Genomic DNA, 25,339 nt, shown 5'->3' with positions numbered 1-25,339 from the left:
TAGAGAACCAGTATTTTTCCATTAAAAAAAATAAATAAATAAAATCTGATTTTCAAAGATGAAGAAAAGATTTGGAAAATATAGTAATTTATTAGAATAAAATGCTCTTTTTTTTTTGTCCCACATGTTATGGCATGCAATTCTCTGTTGTTTTATTACTGCAATCAATGACCAAAAATAGGTCAGTTCCCAAACTACATAAGACTGAAATGTTAAAAAATCAGAATAAAAGGGAGAAGAGGGAGGGAGGGAGGGAGGGAGGGAGGAAGGAAGATACCACTATTTGCCTTCCTTTCTAGCTCTGGTTTCACTAAATTCAGACTAAAAGATTTAAGTTTTCCTAATGCCCCACAAGAAGTAAAAGTATTCTAAAATAAGAGTTGTACAGGTTGGGCTTTCACATAGTTACTAGGTCACAGGAGTCACGGTGTCAGAAAACAAGGAATTTATCCTTTGGCTGATCTGCAGGAAGGAGAAAAACGTTATCCCATTTCACAGATGAAGAACAGAAACATAACAGCCTAAACTCTGTGTTGCCTCACTGCAAGCTTCTAATGCAGATAGCTGTGTTAGGAGCAGTACTGTTCCCTTTAGCATCATAGAAAGAAACTGGCACCTCCAGAGAACAGTTTCGTGAGGCAGTAGTCACGCTACCTACAGGAATATGCTCAGCATTGACAACTCCAGTTCTCCCACAGTCACACATGAGAATCCCAAAACCACAAACTGGCTTAAATCAGACGATTTAAGAAAATGCTCTCTGGGGCTGTTCTATTTTCTGTGGCTGTTAGGTAGAGGTGCTTCACAGCTTTTTCTTAACCATAAGGTCCAAAAAGTCTGCTTTTAGTATAATTTTAAGACTCTTCAGTAATCTCACATCTCTTGATGTTTTTTTAAGGAAGAAATGATGCAGCTCTCACAAGATTCATACTAAAGATGGTGAGCTGGCAACCGTAGATGGAGATCTGGCAACTTTATATCTCCGCTCTCCACATGATAGATTTGAAATACCACTTTCTTCAGCAGGGCTTTCCTTGCCTGACTGGAAAATTTTCTGTTGTTGTTTCGTGTACACAGCCTGACCAACAAAGTGGTAATTCATGGCTGGCCGGCTGGTATCAGATGCTCGCCCCGCTACATGTCCCTGCCAAGGCTCCTCGCACAATTCAGTCTACTGAAAAGCCAGCTCATTTCCACTTGCAGCCAGCTCTATTCATATTCCTCTCAGAGTTAGTGACAATAAATATTATAAAATCACACAAATCCAGATGGTGTGGGTTGGAGTTGCCAGCTGTTCTGCCACTTGTGAATTGCCTCTCTTGTCCTGTAGCTTGGCTTTCACAGAAAGCATATCATCAGTTTCCTGTGGTCTCATTGCATTTCTTTACAAGCCATCCATCACCCACTCTTCCTGAGATATTTTCAACTTTCACTGTAGATATATGTGACGGAGACGAAAAGCAAATTGGGGCAAAAAATCAGCCACAGAAACTAAGGATTATTTTAATAGAGATCTTAACCTCCCATTAGCCAAGATCATCCCAGTTTTCACCTGTGAAAAGAGACCACTTGAGGGGTTCAACTGATTTTTACTAATTCTGTTTTGCAGAAGACACACCTAAAAGAGAAACGAAGCTTCTCTAATCTTTCTGGTACTTATCACTGCAAAATCAAGAAGAAACTAGTGTTGAATGCAAACAGAAACTGAAATACTGCCATGACCTGTGTGAAGAGAGTTGCGTAAATGCTAGCCATTCGGATAATTATATTGTTTTAGCATTGAGATTTCGCTCTGTTATTATGCTTTGAGCCTGGGGTGGTGCCTTTAGGCTGGAGGCAGTCTCCAGCCCAGTGAGGTTACCCTCCAAATGGCCTCCAGATTTAGGAGAAAGGCTACAGCATAGCCATGGCTGGCAGTGCTGTCATTAGCATAGATGTGAACACAGATATGTGACTGCCATTGGTCTTGGTCCTCATATTGGCTGTCTTCTGAGTTTTCTTATAAAGCGATGTGTGGATGCTCAGAGCTGCTGCTGTGGCTGGTGCCATGGTTTGGGGCCATGGTGGTGGGACAAAGGTGTTTGAGGAGGGAAGCAGACCCTTCGGAGTCCTCCAGAAGGGTGTCTGAGGCCTGAAGTGTCTTACCAGCAGTCTGTCTCATTACATTTGCACATTACATATTTTAAGCTACTGTTTCCCTTGTCGAGCCACAAAATCAAAAAATAACGACGTTTTTTGTTATTGCAGGTCCAGTCAAGCGATGAGCCCGATCACCCATCTCAGCGACGAGGAAGGCCAGGTGCAGGCACGGCTGCAGCGTAGCTCAGGCAACGAGCAGGGCCTGAGCTTAACCACAGCTCCTGAGCGAAGCTGGGGAGGCCCCAGGCAGGCACCTCACAGCTTTTCTCTCCCACTGCTCACAACAGTCTGATCCCTGACTACAGGGCTGTGGCAGATCGGAGCTGCCCTTAGCACAGGCACCCAGACCCCTGGTGGGATACTGCAGGGCCTTTTGGGGCACCCAGGACCCTGAGCTCAAGTTGGACCCAAAAAAAATCAAGAGTTGCAAGTAGAGGTGGTTGCTCCACTAGGGCCTACATGAGTGATAGCTGGCCCTTGAGGAAATCCTGCTCGAGATGGGCTCAGGACTTTTTAATAAAGCTTTTAGTTCACATTACAGGAAGGTGAAATTAGATTCACAGAACCATAAATGCATCAGGCCTCTGAATGCAACATAAGCCTCTTCAGAAACATTCATCATTTCTACTTATCTCCAAGTCAGTGACATTTAGTCAGTTCTGGCTGAGTAAAACGAGTAGGAGAGGAGGGGAGCGCCCCCCTCCAGTCTGTACATAGCCCATCTCACAATGGCATGAAAGCTCCTTTTCTCATCCCTAAGTCATTATTTGAACAGCATCCTCAGGTCAGAAAACCTCCAATACAACAGGCTCCTTTCTGTGCCTTTTCTCTCAGCATCCCTCCGCACAGATCACTGTAACATTTCACTAATTCCCATCTGCCTCCTGACACTGGAATTTTACCACTGGAGCCTGCACAGAATTGGGACATCAGGCTTGCAGAAAATGTTTGACTTAACAGGTAAGACAATTTAGAGTTGGACAGACACGGAACTGGAGCTGGCATGACATTTTTTAATTTCGTGTTTTTATTTCATACCGAAGCAGTCAGGTAGCATTCATTCACCAAAATCCTACTTTCCCCTTTGCTCTTAGGCTACTCACGTTGAAAGACTGCTGTTTATATAATCTCCCAAATTATTTCTGACAAGGTGGATTTACTCAGTGCAAATGGAAAAGTCGCTGGCACAACATTCACTCCTCCTCTGATTTTAGTAGACAATTTCCACAGCAATCACAGAATGGTTTGGGTTGGAAGGGACCTTAAAGACCACCTAGTTCCAACCCCCCTGCCATGGGCAGGGACACCTCCCACCAGACCAGGCTGCCCAAAGCCCCATCCAGCCTGGCCTTGGACACTTCCAGGGACGGGGCATCCACAGCTTCTCTGGGCAACCTGATCCAGGGCCTCACCACCCTCTGAGTGAAGAATTTCTTCCCAACATCCAATCTAAATCTCCCCTCTTTTAGTTTAAAACCATTCCCCCTTGTCCTGTCATTATCTGATTGAACAAAAAGTCACTCTCCATCTTTTTTATAAGTCCCCTTTAAGGGGGACTTTAAGGCTGCAATAAGGTCACCCCACAGCCTTCTCTCCTCCAGGCTGAACATCCCCAGCTCTCTCAGCCTTTCTTCATAGGAAGTGCTCCAGCCCTCTGATAGTCTTTGTGGCCCTCCTCTGCACCTGCTCTAACAGCCCCACATCCTTCTTGTGCTGTGGGCCCCAGGCCTGGACGCAGCTCTCCAGGTGGGGCCTCACAAGGGCAGAGCAGAGGGGCACAATCCCCTCCCTCCCCTGCTGGCCACCCCTCTGTTAGTGCAGCCCAGGACGCAGTTGGCCTTCTGGGCTGCAAGCACACACGGCTGGCTCATGTCCGGCTTTTTGTCCACCAGAACCCCCAAGTCCTTCTCTGCAGGGCTGCTCTCAATGAGTTCTTCTCCCATCCAGTCCTCATGTCTGGGATTGCCCCGTCCCAGGTGCAGCACCGTGCACTTGGCCTTGTACCTCATTTGGTTCACATGGGCCCACTTCTCAAGCTCATCCAGGTCCCACTGGATGGCATCGCTTCCTTCCATTGTATCAAACAGAGGACTCAGCCTCTCTCCAGCAAAAATCCTTGAACTACAATGTGACTTTTGTTATATAAATTTATCATCATTCTGAGTCTATATAAAAAGCTCTTTGTAAAGTCCTGGCCAAACTCTGCCTTGAATTTTCTTGGTAGGACGCTTGTTATCTCAGTAGCAGTGCAGCAAATGAGTCAGCAGACAATGTGCCACTGGGCATGTTACTTAATCACTCGCATCTGCTGCCTTTGGGGACACATCCAAAAGAGGCATCGGTGTTCTCAGTCATGCCCCAGGGAGGCACTTACCCTCTGTGAGTGTGACTCAGCAACATTTCTTAATTATCTGCGAGTTGCAGGAGATTTCAAGATTGAATTTTTGTCAGCAGCATTTTATCCAAAGTGGCGAAAAGCTTCTAAAAAAACACTACTGGGATGTATTCTTACTAGCTTTATGGCACTTTGCCTTCATTATCATAAACAAACTCTGATACCTGTGTAGTCTTTCGGAGAATTTCATGTAAAGCCACAGCAAGGCTCACTGCCATCACCTACACACACATCCTTAAAAGCAATGGCACTCCCCACCTAGGTTTGACCTGAGCTGGGCTCTTTATTTCCCGAGGGATGGCGGCCTTCCCTCACTGCTCCTCACTGTCAGCAAGGCTGAGCTGCATTGGCACAGGGGTCGCAGGTTTGTTGTCAACTCGCTGGGGGAACACAGCTTGGTGCCAGGTGTCTGCACATTTAGGGTTGGGATAATAGCAATGGACTTGTAAATATTGGCACCTGTTGAGGATGGAGGCCCCAGAAACAGCTGGCAATGCACCTATGGGCCATTACCCGTCATTGGAAAAGTGCAACCTGGAGAACTGGGAAGAGACTGCTTTTGCTTTAGGAAATGCAGTAGCATCTGAACAAGGAAAGAAACAATGAAAAACAGGGAGAGGCTCCTGATGCGACCTGGAAAATTAGTGTCCCTGTTTGCCTCTCTCCACCTCTAGGCCAAGGTGGAGGGCTGAAAAATGCCTCAAAAGTCAATCACCTCATAAAAACCTTGAGGGTGGGGAAAAGAAAGGAGATGACCACCTCAGATTCAGCTGAGCCCATGAAGGACCATGGCCATCAGTGCCATTACATGTGCCAGCACCACGGTGTTGGGCACCCACATGGGGCACGATCGCTGAGCGGTGACAGCTGTGAGCACCTGGTGACAGTGTCAGGACGAGCAAGAACCAACCACCAGCATGGGGGATGCTCTTGATGCATGTCAGCACAACAAAGGTTTGTTTTCCAGTTTAAATTGTTAAGAACTCCATTATCACTGTGTCCTTACAATAAAAGTAAAAAACTTCACAGCATCTTACCTTTAAAATTAAGTGGTGAAAAGCAGGGTTCGTGATAACATTTTCAAAACTGACTGGAGAACGAGGCTGCTCCTGAGTGAGGTTCCTCTAGATGCAGACAAACCCTTCATAGGCTTCCTGGGGGCACTCGTTAACTTAGTACCAGCATTAGGTGGCTTGCAGTTTTGGAAAGATCCTGCTATATTTCTGCATTTTCAGTTAACTAAATAATACAGATTTGCCTCAAAGTAACCGAGGGCCACGTGCAGGGCTGAAGGTCCCCAGTCCTAGTTCTAAGGAGCAATCTAAGGCCCTAATTTCAGCTGCCAGTTTTGGAGTTGAAAATTTGAAGCTTCCTTGTTTAAGCTTTCAAAGGAAATTGGAAAAGTGAGAATGTGAGTTTTTTTTTTTTCCCTATTTCTATTCTGAAATTTGAAACAGCTGCCACAAAATGTTTATAACCATACATAGTGTTCAATAAATGTCTAAACCTGGAAGGAACTACGCATGAATTATGTCTGATTTATACATTAAATAAAAATAGAAAGAACCGGTTGAATTTTAAATGTTCTTCCTACACTCAGTAAGTCTTGAAATTATGATGTCTATAGAATATTGCCTGCAAAAATGTCTAGTGGTGTGCATATACTATATGAAAACATTTTAAAAGCATTCCAAGAGTTGATCGGATAGGGCAAATGCTTGGGCATAATTAAACCTTCATAAATCAGCTTTTTATGGGGAGAATTCTTGGAAAATAATTTTATTTTTAAGCTCACCCCATAATATGCAGACCAACATTAACCACAAAGAAAGGTCTGAGCTGCAAGTAATTGCTTTTGGGCAGGTACCCACGCTCCGTAAAGGCTCAGAGAGCATAGCCGAGCCCGCAGGAGTTGAGCCCCAGCGGTGAGGCTCAACAACCCCTGCCCAGCCCCTGACCCCGGCCACGGCTCGCAGATCCCAGCTCATCTCCTTATGAGGAAATGAAGGGACTTTGATCACAGCTACTTTGGAGCGGTGGGAGCAGAGACCATGACCCCAGGCTGCGGTTGAATGGCTCTCTGTGCCAGCCGGGTGCGACAGCACAGGAACAAAACTGGGGACTATGACAGCTGTAAACCCCCCTTACTGGAGCTGAAGTACAACTTCCACACAGGGTACAAATGAGCCAACAAAGTCATGCTGGAGCTCTGACTACTACCACTGATCCACCACAGAAGATAATGCAAAGCTGGTGTTTAAAAAGCTGCGTCATTATAGATCATTATAGTCCGAAAATACTTTCCTAAATACTTCTGCTGCTTCTCTGGAGGATTAGTTTTAAACTGCAGCTACCCTCCAATCACACTTACTGGTTCCACTTTGAAGCAGTAATACTTGGCCTCTTTGACCTCAGGGAGTGAAGACATTTAATATCTTGTCTTCCAGTTTACTGCTCAGCCCAGACAAACGTAGCAGAATAAATTCATTAAAATGCAATTTTAAAAAGATAATTCCCTGGTTTTGTTAGCTAAATCACATTTTTGCAATTAACGTGATCATTATAAGCATTTTAGGCCTTGCTCAAGATCATCTGCATATACCAAAATAAAATATCCTCATTTTCCGTTTATGCCACAGCTCCATTAGAAAAATATTCCAACAAAACAACAAAATCAAAAGCTTTGTAGCACAAAAAAGGGAGACAGTTGGTCCAAAGGCACGGACAGACGTGGCTTTGGTGCATGCCCCTTTGGCTCAGGGAGGCACTGGGGAAGGTGTGGGGTGTAGGCCCATACCCCCCTTGTGTCACTCGCTCCAGAGCTGGTTTGTATTAATTTACCTAAAGGCAGCTAGCTTTGGGACATCACTTTATGCTCTTACCTTTGTACTGCCCCCCAGGGAAACTTTTCAGAAGTAGCTCTGATGTCCATGAGGGCCAGTGGTCAGTCACACGGGACTGATCTTTTTATTGCAGACATGCTCAAAAGCCCAAGTTGCTGGTAAAACAAGCAGCAACATAACAACCTAGTGTCTACACACAGGCCATAAGCCTTCGGTTGTAAAGTTTATGTTTCAAGGGTACAGAGGGTAACTGCCTGCCCGTCTTTACAAACGAGCAGATCAACCATCCCAGCTGCCTCGGCGTTTCAGTCCGCTTTCAGGGAGCTGTGACTGAATTCCGGGGGGAAATCAAGAGGTAAACAACACACTGGCAGAGGGTAGCATTGGTTACCTACCCCTTTGGTGGGTGATACGTCAACATGGGAGTTAATATATCCGTGTTAACTCCAGGCCTCATTAGAGTCGGACCTTGCATGAAGCTCTCCTTCCACAGATGGAGCACCTGCCTTCTCTTTGTGTTAGCGTGTTCCTGGCATGAAAAGCTTATAGTCTCTGACACGCGGAGGTTCAGAGCATCCACCGATCCCCCTTCTAGGAGGAAACAGATACAGGGCTGTGGAAGCGTGATGCAGGCTGTGAGCTGGCCCCCACACGCGCCCTTCGTCCCACACAGGGGTTTACAGTGCCTAAAGGAAGCTGCCACACAGGAAGACAGCACCGTGGAGAATAAGGTGGAAAGCTCCCTGCTCTGGAGGGCTGCTGGATGTTTTACCTTTTAATCTTGCAAAAATGCTCTCAGAACAATGTTGCCTTATTATGTCTGTTTCTTTAATTAGAAAGAAAAAAAAAAATCCCCCAAGTTTTAGTAAAGCACACTCGGGGCCTTTCCTTGTTCCTCTGTGGTTCCATGGTGGTTTTGCCACTGACAACAAAAAAGGAGGATCAGAGCCTTTAATGCCCTACTTTTAAGTGCTAGTACATTTACAGAAGACTATACAAACAAGCGCTGCACAGCAATTACACATATTAGATGTACACAGTATTTGTACATGTTGCTAAAACAATGCTGCTAAGTGAAGAAGCTTTATTAGTTTAGAGATTTTTGGCTGCTGTTATTAAAAATATATTTACCTGAAAGGAAATCCAAGTATTTCATCTTACAAACAAATGACCAAAAATATAGCAGTAAGCAACATAAACTATTGCTTTTTATGTTTATACAATTTTTTTTTGGCATAACACTGCCATACAGTTACAGAATTATAAAATATATCTTTATAGTGCATTACAAACCCAGAAACTGGTTACCACTCCTACCACATACATATGGTATTGGTACTACCAAACATGCACGGCATTCTGTGATCAAACACTGCAAAGGAATACAGAGGAGAGAGCAGGACCATTCATAAAAACTGACATGTAGCTGTTTCAGTTCTCAAGTAAAAAATGGTGGGTTTTGTTTCTTTTTTTTTTTTTTTTTTTTTATCAATTACCACACTTTTTTTCTTAGAATACCTTTTAACAATGAAGCACACAATAGTTCCAAATTGTATCAGTGCAAACCTATACCCAATCTTCGGTCTCTGAACTCAAACTGCTGAAAGTACAAACAACCGAGGGATAGGTTAAGACACAGAAAGAGGAACAACTAATGATCAGCAAACATGCTTCGGCAGGTCCCCAAAATAAAAATGCCATAACCTGTTTTACTGCAAAACAATAAATTTCACAGTTAGCCACAGCAGTAAATACATTCAGTATATTTCACAATAAACTTTAGTTGATGAATACGCCACCAGACTTGTAAGCGTGGTAGAATTAAAAAGTGCCAAGTTCCTAAGAAGTAAGAGACTTCTTTCAGAACAATTTGCCAATTCTCACATTTGTTATTTTACAGCAAACAGCTTTATGCTTCTGAAAATAAATATAAAAGTGATTATAAGCGTAAAGCCACGGGAGGCCTCCCTTTAATTGATCTCTATAGCTTCTGAGCTGTAGTTTAAGAGTCCACTACATGTGGCATGTATTAAATATATTCTTTAAAATAAACTCTTGCTTTCCCTGATGGTCTTAAGTAGGTATACTTAAGAATGTGGCATGTAAAAGGAACACAGATCCCAGGAAAATAAATAATTCACAGGCAATACAGAGCGCAGAGATATTACAGAGACACAATTTACATTCCTCTTGGAGGACTGCATTTAAATACCTGTGAGCAGCGTATCTACTATTACAGCCCTGACTGCGATGTGAAGAGAGAGCAGGGAGTCCGTGCCTGGACCTTTTAGTCCCATCCTTCATTTTCAAGCTCCCTTCTCCAGCAGGAATGCCATTTGAGCAGTTACTTGTATTCAACTGGAATTGGAACTAGGGACATGCATTAAAATAAGTTACTGAAATACGGAATGAGGAGCATGGTTCCCAGCACACCTCAGACAGGATTTTTGTCTTCTACATAATCACAATGTTACACCGATTTATGCTGGCCCAGATAGATGCTCTTACTACTTGTCTCCAAATCCAGTGTTACCTCACTCAGATGTGGGCTAGAACAAGGTTTTGCCTTTGATCTTGCTTTCACACTGACAGAGATAAAAAGCAATCATTTTTGCATTTGGAATCTGACTTCTAGTACTTTATATAGAACAATTTATGTGTAAAAACTTTATTCAGAAGGGACACGTAAGATAATACTGTCATCAGCATAGAACAAGTGACTAAATTTTCTGCCTAAGCAGGTATCTTAGTATTACAATATCCCAAGGCTTTTAAGAACAGGAAATGGATTAGTGTTCATCTTCCAGTAATTGTGTTCAAACGCACTAGCAATTCCTGAATAAACAAATTTGAGACAAAAAAGAGATTACTTTTTGCAAACAAAACTAAACTGAAATGTGGAGCTCATAGCCAACAGGGATTGCTGATGCTGAAAGAATGCGTGAGCTTAAAAATGGAAAAACACATGGAGAAAAAAAACCTTTAACTGTTCTTTCACACAACCTGTTGGTGGCCACTGTTGGTGACAGGATACAAGGCTAGATATATCTTTGGTTCCAATCCATAATGGTAATTCTTAAGCTAACATACACCATTGACATGATTTTGTCACAGTTTTATTGATGGAGAAGCTTCATACATTTATTTGCATCCTATTCATAAATACTGCTTCTGTCAAGGAAATTTAGTAATTTACCTATAAAAGTATAATAAGGGATAAAAAAATAAGGGATACATTTTCACTCAAACATATGTATCTTACCATTATTTGTTATCAGTTTTGCATTACTGTATTTATTATCACTTGCTTTTTACTAAGAAGAGGCAATATTGTATCTTCTAAGAGGAAAGTGCTTTCCATTTCTATAAACATTTTGACTAAGATTATTTTTTCTAAATACTGTGGTATCATCTTGGGTAATACCTTGTCTAAGAGGACTTGCCTTTCCTCCGTAAACATGGTTAGAAATTGTCTACAGGAATTAGGTTTGTATCATAAACATGATCACAAAAGGCTGTTACCAAGTGGTCTGTAATAGTACTTCTACCTTTTGGTTCTCTACATGGTCTTTACTACTCCCCCCTGTTTCTCAGCCACTGAACAAATCACTACCATCACAAATTTCAGGAAAAGAAAGGTACACAAAATAATACAATTAAACAGATATAAATAAGTTTTATTTTAAAAAACAAACAAGAGCTGATTTCCATTTAAATATATTAAATCTCCCTTGACTTACCTTATTGGATCATCCATCAAAATTATACAAAGCTTATAGGGTCTGTAAACTTTCTGGCTCTAGTACAGGTACAGTACAACTGTAGATTGTTAGAATCATCCTGGAATAATTAAAGGAGGCTTACACTAGGTTACGTGAAATATTAACCATGATTATACAAATACCTAATGCATCAGACTGCTGTAAACTTAGGAGTAGGAAACTGAGGAGCTGACCAAGCCCCAGAACAGCTCCCAAAGGCTTACTGAAAATATTTTTAGCATCCTTCAGGTTCACACCTTTAAATACGAGCAATAGACACCAGAAGCTTGGTTCTGCTCCTAGACACGTGCACATGCTAACTGCTCTTCTTATCTGAACAGCCTGCAGTGCATACCTCACGTACACAAGCTTTTAGCCTCTATGCCAACCCATCCACAGGCACCGAGGCACAGTTACGTCCTGGCTAGTAGGGTACAGAGCTGTAACTAATCTTAAAGTGCTGCATTTTTGCATGATTTTTACAATTGCCCTCATTTGCACGTGTGCACTCGGTAGCAGTTTGTCAAGTTGCACATTCATACACCCTCACTGTGGGATAGGTAAAATCAAATTCACAGGTGTATGAATGTGCACACTTCTCCCTCAGCATCAGGGGCTGTTCAGATGTACTTGTTGGGAAAGAACCCCTGTATGGGAGGTCTCATTCAATTAATACATGACTAGCTCAGATTCTCGTAAAACATTGGGCCAAAATGCATTGTTATAGAGGTACGCAGAAATCCCTGAATACTTAAGTGCACAGCAAGACAAAAAAAAACAACGAATTTAATAATGAGCAATTGTCCTGACTTTCTTTGCACACACTAATTTTCTGAAGTAATGGTTAAATAATTAAGCACTGGTATTTATGGGAACACTTGAAAACCTGAAAGCCTTAAAAACTAAAGAAACTAAAGAAACCTTAAAAACTACAGAAAACAGGGTGCTTCTAGCTGCTAAGGACATCATCCTGTACTAAAACACATATAGTGCACTCACTTGATCCCCACAAATCTCCATGTCACTCTACACTGTGTGACTGCTCTGCAATGAATCCTTCTTTCAAGCACTTGCAAAATCAGGAAAGACAACTCCTCCATGAAAATAATGGTAAACCCGCACATTTTACACAGAATTTCTTAGTTAAAGTTGAAGTGTCCCATGGGAGTAATTCTGTTGATATAGCTATAAGACAAAGGTTACAGAAAGCAGGAGGCCATCAGAAATAAAAAACTTCTCTTATCCCAAAGTTCTTCACGGCTAATTGACATGTCACTGCTATTCTCACTTCTATAAAAAGCGACAGAAATATCCTAAATTGGGGATATTTTAAAAATTTTTTTTAAGTTAATAAGGATACAGGTTTCAAAGTTCTCAACTGTATTTTAAGACACACTGGGCTCTTAATGCAAACAGCCCTGCCAGGTGAAAACAAACAAACAAAAATAAATAAATAAATAAATAGACAAGCAAACAAAAAAAAGAAGTAATTTCTTAGATTAACTACGCAATTACGAGTGGACAACTAGCAAGCATATATAGGTGAAAGCTGTGTCACAATAACATACTGCAGAGAAATATTTTGGATGTGCATCCCAAGAGCTTTCTGGTTTAAGAGCTATAGATTTCTCTTTCTGTTGTTGTTCAGTAGTCAAAAGATGGAAAATCTCCTGAGATCATCTATGTTCAATCAAATTAGAATATAAATATAACACCCCTAGTGTCCCCTATTCCTGCTGAACACTATGTATTTATTAAAAAAAATGCTTAACCTCGGTATTAAAGTTTAGAAATTGAAGGTTCTGTATAACTAGCTACCTTACAGTTATGTTCTTCATACACACTGTAAATTTTCCCTATGCCATTCAAGAAATAACTACGTTAAACAATGCTATTAAGTTGGCAAGGTTAGGCACTCAAGATTTAAAAAGTCAGAGGCAGAACATAAAGCTGTCCTCCCTGCGTGTATGCTTGGGGTTAGAGTCTTTAACTACACGGACCAATTTTATCTAAGCATTTCCTGTCCCCTTCTACTCAGAAGGTCAGGGCCAAACATGAAAGTGGTTCAAGCCCAGGGGAATTGGAAGATAATTCTCAGCACCAGCCTTTGTCGAAACAGTGGCTGTGGGGAAATTCTCTGGGACATTTCCATTCAGACAGACTTAACATCTGTTTGAGCAACCTGGGCTACCCTTAATAAACAACTCACAAACATATGTGTACATACGTCTCTTTCCTTATAAGACAGCACAGAAAAGGAGGAATGTGACTTTCCACTTCTCTGCCTTCTTTGGATGGAAAGAGTTTATAGTTTTTGTCCATAGGTACCCCGATCTCTAACTGCAACTCTGTGTGACCCCAAGAAACAATACTACCCGGGGAAAGCAAGGAGTGATGTACTGCCGTAATGGGAACTGGCGACACAGAAAAATATAAGACATTTTGTCTATGCTTTGAAACCCCTGAAGACTTTGTCATTTTGAGTTACAAGACTTGAATCAAGTCTTGCAGCACTCTGACACTCAAACTGTAGTCAGGTACTTGCTTTAAAATATTTCATCAAAAATACATTAAAGGCAGTGGATTATATATATATTTTAAAATAGAAAATACATATAGACGTTTTAGACTACTTTAGGACTGTAGAAAGCATGAGTTCTACCTGCATTATTTTTTAATTCATACAATTAACTTGCTGGGTAGTGTCTTGCTAGATTGAATGGCATGAAGTCAGAAGAGGATGCTCAGGGAAAGCAGATGGTCCTTAAGTAAACAACATTGGGAAAGATCTTAATTGGGAAATTCCTATCTGTTGGGCTCTAGTCATGCTAGCAGGCTGGCTTTTCTCAGGTTTCAGCCTATTCTGAAAATAACATTAAGCAGTGTGAAAGACCTCTGATAGAGCAAAGGGAGGAACGAGACAGCTGGAATTCCCTTCTCTCACAGACCAGCATCTGTGGGTTCAGCATTGTACAGACCTCAACCAAAACCGGCCAAGAAATGTCCAAATTTAGTTAAGATCCAGCCAGACAGGCCTGGTGATGGTCTATCTGGTGGCTTTGATGCTTAAGCAGTGCTTTGCTGTGAAGATGCTGCTTTTGAGCTGTTGGTGGTTGATTTCCAGGGAAAGAGGCTTCACAGGTGCCGAAGCCAGCTGGGCGAGCTGATCAACAGAGTGCTTTCACACTGAGACCACAGCTAAAAAGGATTCCACCTCATACCTCAAATTAGCAGAAGTGGCAAATGAATCATGAGAAAACTTCAAAGGGACTAAAAGAAGTTTAAAGTGCATCTTCCCTTGTACCCAAAAGCTGTGGATACAGTTTCACTGTAAGTTAAACTTCTATTTGATGTAAAGGATACCCAGCTGCATAGGATATTTTGCTATCTATTACCTAGTGTCTCAGACAAGGCTGCTAATCTACGGTAAAATGCTGTGCAAATACTGCCATTAACATAAATATAGTTCCCCCCCAAAATTTTAAAGTCTGCTAGGGAAAAGCTTTGCTCTTCAAAGAATTTCTAGCCATTTCATAAAAAGAAATAAAAATTTAAAGCAATGTAAAAGGAATATCAGGATTTTTAAGTTTCAAGACTTTCTAGTAAGTTTTAGGTAGACAAAAAAATAAAGGATGAATGTAATGGAGTATCTATTTTTTTTCCTATGCAATCTGTCTGGAAAAGATAATGAATTCCTAGGCTTTGAACTTACACAATTATTTTAAATAACCATACTTGATTTTCATCTGATAAACTGAGATTGAAAAAGGTAAAATTCATTAACCTAACAAAAGTCTAATCTGATGCATTCACAACAAGCAAAGTCTCATGAACACTTTATACTAGATTTGATGTAAATATTATGCAAAATGAAAAAGTGATGAATAATTTACTTCACTCATTACGAAACAACGATTTTTAACCTCAGACTCATGAGTTGAGGTCATCCTTAGTTTTTATGGTGGTCTCCACTGAAAGCGTATCCTTATCAAGGTTATCTTGTACATCTGCTGACATGCTATTTGAACAATTCTCAGTGTCACATGAATCTTTCTCTACAACACTTGGATGATTTCCGGAGTCATTGTCCATACTTTCATCATCTTTTTTTGAATGAGAAACATCCTCCTTTTTGTCTGAAGTATCATGAATTTCTTCTGGTTTTGAAAGCTGACTAGTATCAGTATCACTGTTCTTTTCACTGCTGTTTTGCTTAAGAGCATCACAGTTCATTTCTTGTTCATCCTGCTCATTTTCTTCTCCACTTTTCGTGAGTTCTACCTTTCTTTCTTCAGTTACTTTACTAGTTGAGCTTCCAGTTGTAGATGTACTCTTAGGCTCCTTCAGTTTCTTATGCTTAGAAATGTAACTACTGTGAACAGAAACAGGAGATGCTGGTTTTTTATTTGTTTTGCTTCCCTCTGACTTCTGCTTTTTTGGGGGTCCCCAGATAAAATGCTCTGATGGTGTATAATGTTGCTGGGCAAATCTCAGGAGTTTTCTCCTTTCTCTTCGGTCTCTAATAGTATACACAAAATATTCTAGAGCACTTTGCTTAATATTAGGAATGGTATCTTCGACAAGAGCTTCATGGAGAATAAATTTTACCAGGGGAGATTTGAAACTCTCATATCCAAGTTCACCGAGACTTTTCAGAATTCGAGTGATTCTCAAGTAGTTGTGTTGAGACCTTTGGAAAAAAAGGTTGAAACAATTCCATTGAACCAGAAAAGAAAATCCTTACAGATACAGAACTGGAATGCAATTCCTCACCCATTTTTAATCATTCAAGACGTGTACTTCAAGCTTTCTGTACTTTAATTTCTCACAGCTGATGAAGCTTGCTAGTACCTTCTTTGTGAGGATGTTTCAAGTGAAAATTAGTGTCTGCAAAAGGCATTGAGGCAGTAGATGAAAGAAAAGGACTGTGTACCAATTTTGATTCCTTCTACTGTATATATTTTTCCAATGAGAAAGCACAGTCATTCTTATAAAACATGTTTCTTGTAGTGTATTATAGTCATACAGCTACAGAACATGATTCACTAGACTTCACTTATGCCATCTAAAAGCTGTGTCTCCAGTCTAAGCTAGCTACCTACATTACTTAGACAGTCAGTCCTGAGAGGAAAAACGGGCACCCCTGGAGAGCAAGTCCTTCTATCATAACATATATCTAAGATAAATGGAATGAGTTATCTTCTGGAAGTTTTTCTGAAGTACTATTTCTTCATAAAGCATGCCTAGGTGAATAGTGAAACTTAAATGTCTAAATTTCAGATGGCCAAAATTAAGTAAAGAGAGTCTCAGTTCCTGATTTAAAGTAGCATAGCTGCTCACTGGTATTATAGTGAGCAGCTACACAGCAGTGTGTATATATTTATATATATGCACATATACATGCACAGACACATATATACTCACACATCATTACTGTATATTATAATAACATAGCAATTATAATGTAAGAATGTGCAGTGAGTGACATTTAGGCCTCCTGAAACTCTCTTTTATCTATGGCCTGACTCTGAGCACGTACCTGTCAATTGGCTCATAATATTTGAGTGAAATCAGTGTTTACATTATTTTCATTATTCATTCACATTTAGCCATTGGCAATTCTACCTTAAGAAACAAGTTTTTGTTTGGACAAAACAAAATATTGCAAGAAAACAACCTTTAGCTCTATGGTCAGAGGTGTTACAAAAGTGATTACAAGATTTGAAAAGAAATTTTGATATATCTGCATTGAACAAAAATCCAGTGCAAACTTACACTCCCCACAATGCCAAAGGAAGATGACAGATGGCGTTTTGCTGAAAGCTGGGGGTAAAGTTTGACTTAATAAATGTCTAAACCTCTCCAGTTAGGCACTGCTGTTAAAAAATACTAAATCCAACACATATCATGTTTTGAGAAGGGAGGGAAATCTTTATTACTTAGCTTCCATACAGCTGTGGAGAATTTGATTTTTCTCAAGAAGAAACATGATTACAAAATAAGCATCTCATTCCTCATAATTGAGGAGCAGTGCTTTGGGATCAAGTGACAATGCACTCAGTAGCAAGACAGACAAACTAGTTTGGAATTGTGATCTCCTTCAGCACCATTTGAAGTTGTAAGTGTGGGGAATTCACTGATGTCATTTAGACTGCTAACGGGTGAGAAGCACAATCAAAAAAAGGGGAAGGAGGAACATACAGATACAGACACAAACCAGTTACAGACTATTTCTCTTCTTTGCAATATACATCTTCCCTTTCTCTAGGAAACAAAAAGCTAAAGAGATTCTATGGCAATTCTAGAGCGTTGAGTGGATGTCATTACTTACTCATTCAAATGCTGAAATCTTTCTTGCCAGTTAGCAGCTCGGGCTACGTTTCCAGTTTTATCAATTAGCTTTATTCCAAAAAACTCCAACATCATTTTGTAAGCCAAAAGGAATCTTCTAATTGCTTCTTTTGTTTTCTTGAACTCCTAATAAACAAAGAATACATCCAAAATTCTTAGTGGCACTGAATCAAGTACTTCTGCATTGAATAGAACATCTCTACATAACAAAAAGTAGTTATGTATCAATATTAATGGGATGGTTTGTTTTAAGCTCAACTTGTATTACCTCAATTTCATATGTAGTTAATTCTTTAGCATAGAAGTTCAGACCTTGTTCCCTCAGTGGGAAAAGCCTGTTAAAAGAGAAAAAAAGCATTACAATTTACAGCATATAAACACTTAATCAATGCGATGCTTTGAAACAGAAATAGGTAGTAAGTGACCAACCACTGTATGTAAGTGTGGTTATGTTCCAGTTTTTCATAGTCTCCTTTCCATTTATTTAGGACTTCTTCAATGTAAACCCCTGCATAAAAATAATTTGAAAACTGTTAGGTAGCCATCAACATCAGTTTTCAGCTACATAAAGAAAGTACATGCCATATTAACATAATGACAGAATACAAACTTTTTTTCTTTCACATCCTATGTAAAAGTAAGATCTATTGCAAACATTAATTTAAAATTAAAAATAAATTAGTTACTGAAACTTAATTAAAGACAAGAGTTTTATCAAATTTTAATACAAACAAAATCAACTGACTGATACCATGTTACTTACCAGTAGAGGGTATGCAACAGTAACCTCTGTAAAACACACTTTTCTGAACATCCCATGTCCTAGATTCCTTTACCACACATTGACAAACCACTTATGCAAAATACCAGAACACAGTCACCTGCCATGTCTTTAACACGAGAAAGCTCTGCATATATATTGCCTTAGAATTATACAGCCACAACATTTTAATAGATCTTTCATTCCAGGAATCTTTCCAGCTGTAAGTAATATTAAGATCTGAAAATCTTTTGCAATTATCTGCAGCCAAGAGAATTGATGTATTATTTACTGCTACAAGTTCGACCTTGGGGCCTCAGGTAAAGCTCAACAAATGGGAATTTCAGCTTTTAGTAGTCTCAAAACAGTTGTGGAGTTTAGTCAGTTTCTCTCGGAAAGACAGTGGTAGAAAAAGGAGACAAAGCACACACAAAAGAAATCATTCTTTGCACTGAGACCATTCAGTCATGGGCCAGGGCATCTCTTTTCCAGGCACTGTACAAATACACAAGAGGAGGTTACTTGCTCCAACAGCTACACAGTCTCTTTCCAGGAACACACAGCATTAGCCTATTTCTACTCAGAAACCAACAGTATTTTACCACTGCAGCACGGCCTCTCCCGAAGTCAAATAGCACAGTGGCGGCCTAAAAAGCCCAAAGCCCCAGGTAACTAGTCTCCTACTGCATACGAGATCTCTTTCCAGCCCAGTGAAAATTTCTACCTCAGTCCCAATGACAAGAGCTCACTTGGTGCTTTTCTTCACGCAATGGAGAAAGAAGCCAGTCAAAGGGGTTGCTAAGAACATGGGGTTTACAGCGCATGCAAGGCTGGAAAAGGACCCAACTAAGAGGATCTCCTGCCATCACCATACTGTGCACAACTTTTACAGTAACTACATTTCAAGTATCAGATAACTAGCTGCTAAATTTCAGGGACAAGTCAGAAGTGCACAGGAAGGCCGTAGGTCATGGAATTAAACTTCAGATCTAAGACTGCACTAAAATGTCTTTTTTTTTTTTTTTTAATAACATTCCCCACTACTGCGGTCCATAACTTGGTAGCTTAGACACCTCTGAACACTCTCACAGACCCGAGTTAGGTCAAGGTGGTGGCTAATCTTTGCCATTCTCAGTAAAAAAACATCTGCACAGCCAGAGCTCACAGCCATCAACACTTCAGCTTCTGCAGCCTATCAGCTACTTTTGACACCACCAACCATGATTTTCTCCCAAAAGAGAAAATTTTAAGACCAGTTTTAGTTTTTACAAGCTTCAGTCATCAAAGCTGGTGGAGGGCTTGCCTCCTGTCTCTTCTCCTGGCCAACCCCCCGGAATACCTCCTTCCTTTTTTGCCTTTTAAAGGATCCCCCTTGCCCCAAACCTTTTCTGGCTTTCAGTTTCAGGTTCACATGGTCCTCAGTACTTTTATCTTTCTTTCAGTACCTGTTCTCTGTGTAATGGCTCATGAATTTGCTTTCTCTGTTACTAGGAACTCACAGATTCAATTCTTCTTGCCAAGCTGAAAACAGTCTTTAATATTTGCTTGTGGATATCTAGATAAAGCTCAAGATAATTAAAACAAAAAAGTCTTATCTTTCCTTCGCGTTACCTAATTTATCTTCTCGATTGCTGAGGTTATTATCACTATCCTGCCTATAAGCAGCTGTCATTTCCAACCTTCCAAGCTATATTGATGTCTTTACACCATCCTGTATAACATTCCAGCTTTCCATGAGAATTTTGACGTTTTGCATCTCAACATCCTTTTTCCCAGCCTTGAAAAGCACACTGTTGACACACTTATATCTACCCTGAATACTGCTGCTAAGATCATGTTTCTAGACTACACCTTTTTTTTTTTAAACATTGGCTTTTTTTGCTTTGCGTTCTTTCATTGTGAAGCCCTTTTCTGTAACACCAAAGAAAAACTATGTGCCTTCATTTTCAAAGTCTTTGTGACCCGCCCATCCTACCTTGTCACAACCCATGTGCTGCCATGAGATTGATGCCTGCCTCTGGCCAGCCCTCAACCGCAGCCTCCACTTCTCACTTCTTCTGTATTCAAATATGCGCTTTTGTATTTCCTCCCAAGCTGTTCTCGCACTGAGAGGATCTGTCTGCAAACACCCTCAAAGTAACCTCCGCCTCATTCTTTCAAAACTCTCAAAAGAGTATTTTTGATTGCAATTTTTTTTTGTCAATGGCTAAGCTCTCATGTGCCGAGACTCTGGTCTATCATTCTAACCAGTACTGTTTTATTGTCCCCTTCTGCTTCTCCATCTGTCTGCAGTCAAAGCATGAGAGACAAGAGGATAGCAAACTCTCTAGAGCTGGGTTTGTCATCTTTCAGCTCTTTCTGTATTCATGCAGAACCTTGCATATGAGAGTCCTGCTTCATTACCAGGACCACCAGGGGCTTTGATTATTATAACAATGATAATAAAATAATTTCTCACACATGAGGAAGTGACAGTGCATTCATTTTCCCCTCACATAGTGCTAGGAATAACACCCTGATCCCTGCCACTCCTTTTCGAGCTGCAGGAGTTTGCAAAGCATGGTGGAACAACTTTATCTTTGTTTAATAAAAGGCAGTGCCACTACGCTAGATCAGTTGTGTAAAGAACACCTTATACTACACCATTCTGAAAAACACACAAGAAAAGCACCACCTCTCTACAACAGAAGCTAACTTTGGCTTAAGCATAACTTGCTTATCAACATGTTAGTTGATAAGCTACAGAGGAGGTTTAAATCACACTAAATACAGCCATACACCTCTAATTTGTCAGCACAGTAATTATCACTACAGTTTCACTTTTGTTACTATTACTGTTGAACATTCCTCTGTTATCACTACTATTGTCCCAGATTACTCACCATCAGGTTTAAAAGGGATTTTATTTTTGTAAAAGCGGAGATTGCACAAGTCATTTTGGTATCGAAGATCCTTAAAGTTCTGCTGAAAGAAAGAAAACAGGACATTATCAACCTACAAAACAAAACACACAAACAAAAACAAGCAAAACAAAACAAACAAACAAAAAAACCCACATTACTGAGAATACCCACAAAGTAGCATTCTGCTCTCTGAACAATTTGAGGACAAAAATATTTCAGCATTTTAGGAAAACAGGAAGTCACATGCATAAAGATTCAGCCCAGGTAAAACACTTTAAGGATGTGCCAGTTCCTTCTGACTGGTGCCTTCTACCAATACAGAGCAGCAAGCATAGCAGCACCCAGACTTTGGTCTCAAGGAACCTCCAAGAGACAAATAACATGAAGTCCAAACTTTATCCACCCTTATCAGCATTCAAGGCACAAATCTTTTCCTGGGCTCCTGCCATTATTCCCAGGCTTACACACCTCATGTGCTTGCATTTACATCTAGGATGAGAAGATGTTTCACCCCTCTCCTACTTAAATACATTGGACCTTGGCAACAGCTTTTTGATTACACTAATTCCTCGTATTTATTAGGCACCATAAAGTTTAGGAATTTTTAGGTTGTGTGCTGCTCTCTATTAAATAGGGAATTTTAAAGCATAAAATATTCTTACTGGATACTGGTGTCGGTACTTGTATAAATCTCTTGCTGCATAGAAGCTTCTCTTTGGCTTGGCTGTCAGCTCAGTTCCATCACCACTCTGAAACATTTAAAAAGTAGATAATAACCATAAACAAACAGACTAAATACTGAAACCTGTGTAATATTAAAATAATTATTTATCATAATGGATTTCAGCAATGTAAACATACACAAGTGCATGTATTTGCCTACTGCCTGGTCAAACACCAGGCATCTCCCTGCTGAATACTTAACACCACATACTTTAAACCTAAATCAAAAGAACCAACCAACCAACAACAACAAAACTCAACGAAACCCAAAATTATGGCTATGAGGTGTCCTTCCAATGAAGATGAATTTTATTTAAACCGACAAGTTTACTGTCATTTCCAAATGTAAGACTTTTAAGTTAACCAGAACGTGCCAACAGACGATAAGTAATTGAACATGAAGTACAGAGACACTACTAACTTTGGAAACCATACTATTTGCAAATAGTATGTCATGTGCATATTGTCTTAACTGCTATCACTAACGTCCTGTGGAAGAAAATGAACAGTCATTGACAAGCTAATTTGCAGTTTAAATACCTTCTTGAACCATTTTCTATTATTCATCTCCCAGAACTTAAGTTTAAATCCTAGCAAGAAGTACCACTAAACACCAAAAAAAAAAAAAAAAACCACCCGCATAGAGAAAATATACTCGTAGGAGACCTTGTACCGAACCCCAGCCATTTGGAAGCTATGACCTGAAACAACCAGAGCGTATCAAGGGCAATGGAAATAATCCCACTGACTCGACAGCACACTTGAAAAGCCTGCACTTATTGAGGAAAATGAAGTACCAGTCTACAGAGAATTCAGCTTGCTAGCGACCACTTTATGTTCTTCAAAATTTCTTTATCCCTGTACTGTAACTAAGAGTTTTGTATTTGGTAATTCACTAAAATAAGTCTCTACTCTACAACCAATGAGCAAATTTGGGAACCCCTTGCAATACGCACGTAATAGGTTAAAGTGAAGTCTAAAAGGGGGAAGTTCCCTATGCACCGGACATTTCCCTTTATAGTTGCACATCCTGCTGCTTATTAACACGACGTTGTTGGCAAACAAGCATCTGTCCTGCATCCTTTCGCAAGGCTAACTTCGACCACACCTACGGGCAAAGCAGGCTGACCTGAGCAAGCCGTACCTCCTGCGTGTGGCACCTGACACCATCGGGCATTAGCGATCTATCGCCACGCATCAAGCAGAAGAGGATAAAACACTCATACCTATTTAATTTTGCACAATGGCAGTGTCTGAACCAAATACAAATGCAGTATATCCAGCAGACTAACACCTGGACCCAGCTGGTCCTCCCTGCCTTCAATCCTAACTCCAGTAAAATTATTGCCAAAGCAGCCCTTCAAACGCTTTAGGGCCAACATTTTTGGCAGAGCAACCCTTTATACGCTTTAGGGCCAGCGTTTTTGGCAAAGCAAGCTTTTATATGCTTTAGGGTCAGCAATTTCGGCAAAGCGACCCTAGAGGGCCAGCATCTTGAGAGCTCCCTAGAAGGCTGCCCGTGGCTAGGAGCCACCCCCGCTGCCCTGCCCGGCCTCAAGCTCTTTAACCCGCAAAATTCAGAGGCTGCCGAGGCCTGCCCTCCCTCCCGGAGCCGCCCGGCAGAAGGACGGGCAGGGCAGAGCCCTTCCCCGCGGCCCCGGGGGGCGAAGCGGGGCGGGCGGTACCTGCTCGGGGCCGGCGGCGTCGGCCTCGGCCCGCTCCCCTTCCTCCGGGGGCTCCTGGGGCCGGCCGTCAGCGGCGGGCGGCTCGGCCGGCTCCTCGGCGCCTCCCGCGGCCGCGCACACCCCTTCCAGGGGCCGCGGGTCCCCGGCGGGCTCCGCCGGCTCGGGCTCCGAGTCGGTCTCCCAGGTGGAGTCGCAGTCCTCCACCGTGGTGGGCTCCTTGAAGCTGACGCCGCTCAGCAGGCTGCCCATCGGGCAGGGCGAGGCGAAGGCAGGGCCCGCCGCCGCCTCCCGGGGGCCGAGGGCTGGGAGCGGCCGCCGGCTGCCTACGGCTGCGGCATGGCGGGGCGGGGAGGCGGCGGCACGGCGGCGGCCGCGGCTGCTCCGCTGCCGCCCGGCCACAGCCCACGGGCGGGCGCGGGGCGGAGCTGCGGGGCCCGGGCTTTCCACGGCGCCGAGGGCCCGGGCCCGCGGGGAGGTGCGGTGCTGCGGGGGGCTGGCCTCCCCCGGGAGGGGAGGGAAGCCGGGGGAGACGGTGCTCATCCAGAAGATGGCAGCCCCCCCGCTGGTCCCCCGCTCCTCACAGAGGAGATGCTGCGAGCACACGGGAGGGTGGTGGGGAGGAAGGAGAGGTGCCGGAGCTGGTGAGGGGTCTGGAGCACAAGTGCTGTGAGGAGCTGGGGTGGTTCAGTCTGGGGAACAGGAGGCTCAGGGGAGACCTCATTGCTCTCTACAGGTACCTGAAAGGAAGCTGTGGGGAGCTGGGGGTGGGCCTCTTCTCGCAGATAGCCAGTGATAGGACTAGAGGGAATGGCCTCAAGCTGCACCGGGGGAGGTTCAGGCTGGAAATGAGGAGACATTTCTTATCAGAAAGAGCAGTCAGGCACTGGAACGGGTTGCCCAGGGAGGTGGTGGTGTCACCGTCCCTGGGGGTGTTTAAGGAAAGGTTGGACATGGTGCTTAGGGACATGGTTTGATACTGGTGGTAGGGAGATGGTTGGACTGATGATCTCGGAGGTCTTTTCCAACCCTTATGATTCTATACCTGGGGAGATGGGACTGGAGGGGGCAACAGCGGGGTGCCCAGCCAGTTTTAGCTGCTTCTAAAATCCCCCCAAGTTTGGGGGAGAAGCTGGCATGCCAGTCAAAGGCGGATTTGGCAGGAACAATGGCAGCGTATTCTGTATTTGGCTAGAGCGTGTCTTTGGAATAGAAGCATTGCCTGGAATAAAGACCTGATGAAGGCTTAGCACATTGTTTCCAGTGGCTGCTCGCACCCTCAGGATTAACGATGTGTTCTTCATTTCCAACCAGAATTGTCTGGCTTCGGTTCACACTCATGGAACTCTGCCTTCCCTGAAGACAGCTCTCTGGTGTCCAGTATAGTGACTGCTCCTATAGAGATGCACAACAATCAAGCCATCTCAAGTCTTCTTGATAAACCTCACCAGTTTCAGCTTCTCACTGTAAATTACTTCCCCTGTTCCCTCACTCATTTTTGTGCCTTTTCTTCTGCTACCGCCTCAGTGTTTTATCATCCTCATAAAAGTGCAGGTACCAACATTTCAATTGCATTTCAGGATCATCAGTGTAGAGGTGAAATCATCTATGTAGTCTTGTTTCCTGGTATGCTCCTTATTAACTTAAAGATTGCTTTAACTTAGGATGTCAGAGCATTGTGTTTATGTGCTCTCACACATAAAACCTTCTTCAGGTCCATTCCAAGTGTATGACCTGTACACATAGACATAAAGCAAAGCAAACTACTGGAAATACCCTAGC

The 25,339-nt window shown here is 42.1% G+C and overlaps 1 protein-coding gene across 2 annotated transcripts; it reads right to left on the bottom strand.

The window, feature by feature from the left end:
• Positions 1–8,183: 8,183 nt before the first annotated feature.
• On the bottom strand, positions 8,184–25,129 carry OGFRL1 (opioid growth factor receptor like 1). Of its 2 annotated transcripts, none has more exons than XM_080584075.1 (7): positions 23,561–25,129; positions 21,815–21,901; positions 21,132–21,210; positions 17,919–17,997; positions 17,758–17,824; positions 17,470–17,615; positions 8,184–15,828 (listed from the first exon to the last, which is right to left on the bottom strand). In XM_080584075.1, the coding sequence occupies exons 1-7, from the start codon at positions 24,098–24,100 to the stop codon at positions 15,069–15,071; spliced, it is 1,758 nt and encodes a 585-aa protein (XP_080440201.1). In that variant the 5' UTR covers positions 24,101–25,129; the 3' UTR covers positions 8,184–15,068. The 2 variants fall into 2 exon arrangements, with proteins under 2 accessions (XP_080440201.1, XP_080440200.1); XM_080584074.1 differs by having other exon boundaries at positions 21,132–21,213; positions 23,561–25,126.
• Between the last annotated feature and the right edge of the window lie 210 nt (positions 25,130–25,339).

Source organism: Anser brachyrhynchus (genome assembly GCF_964034855.1).
Source record: "Anser brachyrhynchus genome assembly, chromosome: 3".
NCBI lineage: Eukaryota > Metazoa > Chordata > Aves > Anseriformes > Anatidae > Anser > Anser brachyrhynchus.
This window is presented reverse-complemented; position numbering and strand designations above follow the sequence as displayed.

Excerpts from the sequence above, each read along its gene's own strand:
- OGFRL1 (XM_080584074.1), bottom strand. The coding sequence starts at position 24,100 with ATGAGCACCGTCTCCCCCGGCTTCCCTCCCCTCCCGGGGGAGGCCAGC. Across the intron at positions 21,214-21,814 it reads AGTACCGACACCAGTATCCA|CAGAACTTTAAGGATCTTCG; the intron begins GTAAGAATATTT and ends TCTTTCTTTCAG. Across the intron at positions 17,998-21,131 it reads AATCCCTTTTAAACCTGATG|GGGTTTACATTGAAGAAGTC; the intron begins GTGAGTAATCTG and ends ATTTTTATGCAG.